The sequence below is a fragment of the Cariama cristata genome, unplaced genomic scaffold, assembly GCF_000690535.1.
Source record: "Cariama cristata isolate BGI_N322 unplaced genomic scaffold, ASM69053v1 scaffold17836, whole genome shotgun sequence".
Taxonomy (NCBI): Eukaryota; Metazoa; Chordata; class Aves; order Cariamiformes; family Cariamidae; genus Cariama; species Cariama cristata.
In genome coordinates, this window is record NW_009621749.1 from 1 (window position 1) to 7,143 (window position 7,143).

At 39.7% G+C, this 7,143-nt stretch overlaps 1 protein-coding gene across 1 annotated transcript in view; it reads left to right on the top strand.

Moving 5' to 3' along the window:
* The first annotated feature begins 430 nt into the window (after window positions 1-430).
* Window positions 431-7,143, top strand: part of ARL2BP (ADP-ribosylation factor-like 2 binding protein) — a 7,252-nt gene continuing 539 nt past the window's right edge. The window contains exons 1-5 of the mRNA XM_009702099.1: window positions 431-468; window positions 2,658-2,719; window positions 4,383-4,489; window positions 5,189-5,274; window positions 6,301-6,397. Coding sequence (XP_009700401.1) covers window positions 431-468; window positions 2,658-2,719; window positions 4,383-4,489; window positions 5,189-5,274; window positions 6,301-6,397 — 390 coding nt within the window. The remainder of the gene's footprint in view (window positions 469-2,657; window positions 2,720-4,382; window positions 4,490-5,188; window positions 5,275-6,300; window positions 6,398-7,143) is intronic.

Sequence of the window (7,143 nt, forward strand, 5' to 3'; positions counted from 1 at the left end):
TCTCCGTGACGCACTGGGCCAGGGTGGCGTCTTCATCTTATCTGGCTTAATTTTCTTGTGTCTTTATAATGGTCAATCATAGGTGCTTCAGGAGGAAATATGTAAAGGTCACCTGAAACCCCTTTACAGAGTCTAACTGCAGGTGTGTGCAGTTTTGAGCCTGTTCTCTGTGTAGGCAGAGAAAGTTTCTAGAGAATTTGAGTTATTACAGAAAAGAAGCAGTGGTAACTTTGGAAGAACATGGTTTTTAAATTCCTACATCTAAAAATTAAAGATTCTCTCCTGATTGGCTGTTTGAGAAGTGTATGGTAATTTAACGATTGAATTTGTCACATGTTGTTCCTTAGCACTTTGTCTGAAAAGAAGAAATAACCACTAACAGCAGCAATATAGCAGATTGTCTCTCCTCCAGTCTGATTATGCAGTAACGATGGAGACTTCTGATGAAGAAAACTTTGGTGTAGCCATGTGAGTATGCTACATTCTGTGTCGGATTTTCAATAAGCTAATTACTAGTTAAACTATCTTAATAGGAATATCATTACACGATTGAATTTACACCACGCTGACTAGCAGATTCTGCCTCTTAGGAGAACAAGGATGCAGAACGCGAAGCTCCAGGAGGGAATAGCATCAGTTGAGAGTTTAGGTGAAGTCAAAGCTAATATAACCGTAATGTGCATAGCACCAGATAGCCCTGGCTGGATGATCAAAATAAACACTATAAGGGTGAAAATTATTTTTTTTATGTGTTCAATTTAAATTCTAAATGTATCTCTCCTTTTGAAGAGCGTATGTTGTCTTATGTCTAAGAAGAGACTGTTCCTCTGTGTTTGAATGTGCTCCTTCTAGACATGTGAGACCTTTTACAGGTGGCCTCAACCCAATTTTACATGGGTAGACGCTAAGACGCTGCTTCGCTCTACATTTGTCTAGCATGCTCTTCTCCTAAAGCTTGTGGCCAAAGGGGACATGTGCCTGTGCCTCTGTCACTCTAGTATGTAGGTTTGGTTCATTTGTGATACTCTGTGGACTGAAAGGCCACGTGCTCCCTGGGCTGCTTCAGCAGCACAGGTTGTGCTGGCCTAGACTAGGCATGATGAGGCGACAGGCTTAAACCACAGGATTGGTGAGCACGTGTTTCTTCAATTACGCAGATGCAGATATGTTCTATAGAGAGATAGAATCGCTGTTATCTTGAAACAGTTAAAATTCCATTATTAGCCTTACAGGCTTAAACCAGGATTTAAATTAGTATTTTAAATTTTCTGTTGCTGTTAGAATAAGCTATAAAACTAGTAGTTCTGGAGGGGAAAAAAAAAGTGGAAATTATCCACAGCAAAGTCTCCTGTCCTTGCCTGTAAATGGAAAATGATGAGCCCTGCTGCCTGAAGTCCTACGTGTGATGCTCAGGGTATGTAACGCTCCGACTGTTCTGTGCCTGCTCCTCTCCCGGGGGTGTCCTGACCTCTGGTGGAAGAGCACGGCTTTTCCAGTCACTTGCCTTGGCTTTCCCCATCTGCCAAGGCTTAACAGATCAGAAATGTTGCTAGAACATCATCACTTGGTGATCAGACGCCTTTTTAAGTCAGACATCTTTTCGTTTTTCCTGCTCAGAACGAGCCCACTGGCTCATTGTAGTTAAGCTGTTGGTTAAACTGTTGTTGGATTAATTTCACTGGCAAAATAATGAGTTTTTTTAAAACAGCCTGAAAGCTCTGTTTACTGAAGAGAAATCTGAGAGAGAAAGAGAGAGGCTCTTAATTTAATTTCCCTGAGCAAAGCTAATTTTTTTTCTTAAAGACAAATGTCCTGTGAGACTTGTTTCCCTCACGTGTCAGAAAAGCCTGTCTTTCAGCTCCTGGAGAATATAGGCAGAGTTCATCCCTCACTAAAGATGAGCTGTGCATGCCAAGGCCAAAGAGATCCTGTGGATTATTTACTGTATTTGAACAAGCTGCACAAGAATAGATTTAGCAGAGGGATCCAGCGTCCTGAAGTCCTGGTACCAAAGGTTTCTTCCCTGGATGACTTCAGATCCATAATGGTGTTTAATATTTGCTCATGACAGAGTGACCTTAGGAGATTCTGCCATTTATTTGTAGCATGTAGGGGTATTTCTTATATAAGAAAAATATTTAAGTTTCTTCAGTTATATAATAATTGTGTATACATTGAGTTTAAGTGATTCCACAATACCAAGTATTTCAAAATATCCTCTAGAGTGTCTAGAGTTCTGTGATCACCATGGAGAGTTATGCAGGGAAGAGAGCAGAAGGAAAGCTTGGGGTAGCAGCTGGGATTTGTAGGCTGGAAAAGGTTTAATTTGCTGTTCTAATTACACTCTTTACATCCTTCTGCACCAGGATGAGAATTACCTTGACAGTAATGTCAGTAAAACAACATTATTTTTTTTTTCAATTAGGCACCTTACCGGGGGGAAATATAGTAGAGGCCTGATGAGAATCCCCATGAAGCAGTCTTATCATCAGGGTTGTGGATTACTTTGTAGGTTGAAACTAGGAAATTATTCAGTTATCTTGTAATTACTGGGCTTCTTTGTGCTTAGGCTTTTGTTAACACTTTTTAATTTTAACTTTTATTTCTGCTGTGGTTGAAATATATATTTATGCGGTACTGTCTTTCTTTGCTTTCAGCTCCTCACCTTCTGATGCAGAGTTTGATGCAGTTGTTGGGTATCTGGAGGATATCATAATGAGTAAGCTCTGCAAGTAGTTACAGACAACAAGATGGGTTCTAAACATACTGCATACTGCTCTTCTGTTAGCAGACAGACAGAGCTAAAATAGCCCCTGCCTGCTCCGTCGAAGCTTTCCTTCCTTTGTTCCCGTGACCCCTAACCTAGTAATAGTAATAAGATACTCAAAAGTCTTTTGTGTGCTGTTTGCACAACAGTGTGCTTATCAGTCTTGACAATGATTCTCTGCACCACTGCAATATGCTGCTTCTTAAACAGCAAAAATACTTGTAAATCTCAACACAGAAATCAAAGCTTTCTGTGATTCTTTTACCCCCTCATAAAGGGGATGGAAGAGACTGTGAGAGGCAGCCTTCCCTTTCCCAGCTCTGCCTAAACCTCTCCTAACATGTTTGTCAGGATACTTGTAGAAGCTGCCATGGTTTATCCAGGCAGTTTGCTGTAGTGCCTAGCTGTTGCTACTGCAGGCAGCCTTTTGTAATCTGCCTGTGCTGCAGTTTAAGTATGTTCTTCCTTGTCCTGTCTCTGCTGAACACAGAGAACAGTTTATTTCCTCTGTTTCTGCAGCAGCATTGCATAACTGGAGATGGATGTCGTCATGTCTTGCCACTTTTCTCTTTTTGAGACTATCCTTCTGGGTTGATTTTGTTGCATATAACTTGCATGTATGCATACAAGTGTAAGGTGACAGGACCTGAAAAATGTTGAATGGTGCCAATGTCATCATGTGAGCTTAGGCAATAAAAGGTGCTAAATTCTCAGGACCATAGTTTTAACTGAGAAGTCAGTGTGTGCAAGAAAGTAGTTTACAAGATGCCAAGGCAGAATTAGTGCTAGTCGGCCATCAGCTACTTCATAAGAACGGCATATCATCTTTTTGACCACATCCTTCTCCGAGAGATGTAAATTCTGCAGCCTCAGTTGCCTGGTGATGTAGTTGAATTTGGAGAAATGCTAACAAAACTAATTTTGAATGTGTTAGTGTTTAGAAAGCTGAGGCTGGTGTGTTTTAACACTGTGTATAAGTAAACTTTGTGTTTATACCTGTTCTGTTATATGCGGTGGTGACCTACCGTGTTCATTTTGTTTCCTTCCACAACTGGAAAAAAATTCTTCAGCAATTGAAAAGTAATCTGGAAATTTCATTAATATTTTTTAATTTAAGGGAAAAAAAGTATTTTTAATTCTTGCAGGGAAGCGGTATTCACTTTATTAAAAAATACAGATGTTTTTCTCACTTGAGAGCCTGAACAAAAAGGGGTTCAGAATAAACAACCTGATTATTAAAACGTAAAGCAGGAGGATTTTTTTTTTCACTAATACTAAGTGTAAATGAAACTTAGAAGAAGTAATTGCAGACCTTGCTAGTGGGCCGTGTTCATCCCATTCCATTCTGTCAAATGCAGGCAGGTGTGCTGCTGCCCTGTTGATTCAGCTCCCTGGACTGAAGCCGCACTGCTCTCCGCCAGCAGCCTCTGTCTTCTCGCAGATGGCTCGGAAATGGTGGCTCAGAGGCAGCTGCGGTGCTGGTGTGACTGAGTCTGCACGTGTACAGGGCCCTGTGGTTACAACAGGGAGGCAGGGGACTAGTGAATGTGGGGTTTGTGTTACGAAAAGAATGACTAAACTCGTAACTGTATGATGCGTTTTTGTTGTGGCCCAGATGATGATTTCCAGTTAATACAGAGGACTTTTATGGAGAAGCACTACCAGGAGTTTGATGACTCAGAAGAAAACAAGCTCATCTATACTTACATTTTTAATGAATATGTAAGATACTTTTTCGTATTTTTCATATGTATTGCTTTTTTATTTGTATTAAGGCTAACGTCAGGTCTTGTATTCTCCCCTTTATAAAATACTGGGTTTACATGGAGCAGAGCCAATGTACCGGCTGCTGTACTGCCTGCTGCCTCTTTCTGAAGCACAGTCATGATCTGTGAGCAAGAGAGATGTTTTCTGTAGCTCTACGTTCCTTTCTCTTTCTTTCACCTGAAAATTTCTGTAGATGTTTTGGAAGCGGTATAACTCTCTTGAATACAAATTTAGCCTATTGCTATAGTAAATAATGTGTTTAACCTGTGTGCATACAAAGTCTGTTGTTTTCCAGTTGTATTATTTTGTGTATTGGACGCTTCAGCTACATTCCTCATGCAAAGCATAATTATGAAACCATACAAACCTGCTAGTCAGTACCACTAAATGAATTAAAAATAATTTGTTGGCAGATACAAATAGTCAGTGTTTGTTCTCGCCAGTACTCCCAGCAAAAATGTTCAGCTCTGTGCCTGAGCGGTGGTGCAAATAATTGAACTAGCAATGCCCAACTATGGAATCTGCAGTTGTTTGCCTAGTGAGGATAACACAAAGTGTAAAGAAGGTGTCAGTGTAAGGAAGATGTGCTGTTTTGAAATCTGCTTCTGAAATTTTTTGGAATGTTATAGGTGTGGTTGGTTTGTTTGTTTTCAGATCTCTTTAGTAGAGAAATACATTGAAGAAAAGTTACTCGATCGGATTCCTGGTTTTAATATGACTGCTTTCACAATGTCATTGCAGTAAGTCTCTGCTTTGCTTTTGGTTGGGGGGCAGCTTATGTGCCTTTTAATTAGTTCTTTTTATCTGGATTAAAGCTTAGGTTTGGCAGCTCTCACTTTAGAAAGAGGTTCCTCTTTAATTAAAAAAAAAAAGTGTTCATGCAGACAATGACTGACCGCTTTTCTTGCCTTCAGCATGTCCTGCTACGGTAAATTTCTGAACTGTCATGCTGAAATATTTTGGGTTTTAAGGGGTAGGAAGAGAAATCAGAATGAGAACATTGAAGCCAGATCCTTAAAAGGTTAGGTCTCATTTATCTCTTTCAGGCTCTGTGTTGGCCACTTAAATAGCCTGGTAGTCTTTCAAGAGCCCTGTGATGAAATACCTTTATTGCAATTCTTGAACAAAGCATTCAGAGAAGAGTTTGGTTTGTCTTAAGCTTTTGCCTTTGGTCACTTTAGCTTAACCAACTTCTTGAAGAGATCACTTTTGAAAGATCACTGGTTTTCCCTTTGAATAAGAAAATGAAGCGTAATTGGGAATTGAGTATCTTAAACTGTTTGAATCAATTTGATTTTTAATTTTTTTAACTAAGACATTGGGAAGTTACTATGAATGCACGTACTATTATCAGTACAGTCCTTCATTCTTAAGGGCATGAGGGTATGAGCATTCTGTGCCTCTCCCCAACCTTTCTCACCTTCCAAGGGACTGTCTAGCTGTTTCAGTGCTCAGGATAAATAAATAGATAAATGCTACTTGAGTATTACTTCTGTTGACTTACAGGTCAGTTTCTTTGCTTTTTAAGGACTGATGTGATACTCTGATGTCTTGAATTTAGATAAATATATTGATGTACTTGGATTGGAAAAATGCAAGGTAATATTTGGCTACAGTTTTGCTTTGATGGACGTGTAATAACATTCTTGTTTAAATTTTAATACTGTTCTACTTGTCCCGGTATCCTTTTTGACCTCATACCAGTTTAAAATAACAAATTTATTTCCCACACAGTTTTCTAATTCCCCAACTTCTTCTCTCTGTAGACAGCACAAAGATGAAATGGCAGGTGATATATTTGATATGCTTCTCACATTTACTGACTTTCTGGCTTTCAAAGAAATGTTCTTGGATTACAGAGCTGTAAGTATGTCACATTGTTTATTTTCATTGGCGTAATGGCTGCTGATTTTGTGTAGCTCTGCCTGAGACTACCAAAGGTTGTGTTACTACAGTAGGTAGCGGCATTTCTTCAAAGGCTGTAGCAGGATCAAAAGGAAAATAACTTCACTGAGCGGCTACTTAAACTCAAAATGAACATTTAATTATTTCTAGAAAACATGAATGAAGCTGGGATGTGGAGCAGTTCTTCAGAAACACACGCTTTCTGCATCTTTAAACTTTGATTTCCAGCTGAACATAAGGGAGCACCTTTTCACTATGAGGGTGACCGAGCATTGGCACAGGTTGTCCAGAGAGGTTGTGAAGTCTCCATCGTTAGAGATATTCAAAAGCTGTCTGGGCATGGTCCTGAGTGGCCCTGCTTGAGCATGGGGTTTGGACCAGATGACCTCCAGAGGTCCCTTCCCACCATGACCATTCTGTGACACTATGATACGCATTTTTTTTTTTTATTTTTTTTTTTCCGAGCCAATCCAAAATTAGCTTTTTAAGCTTCTTCCATTTGTATTTCTACTCCTCTCTATCCAGGCTGGAGAAACAAACAAACAAAAGTATTAAGGTTTTTGGATGAGCTTTTACAGTCACATTTGACAAACGAGCAAAAGAGTCAAAGTTGTTGTAAAAGTTATGCTCTCTGTCACCTTTAAGTTTTGTGGAAAAGGGGGCAGGTTGAGGAGAAAGAGGCAGTCTGTGTCTCAAGCAGCAGG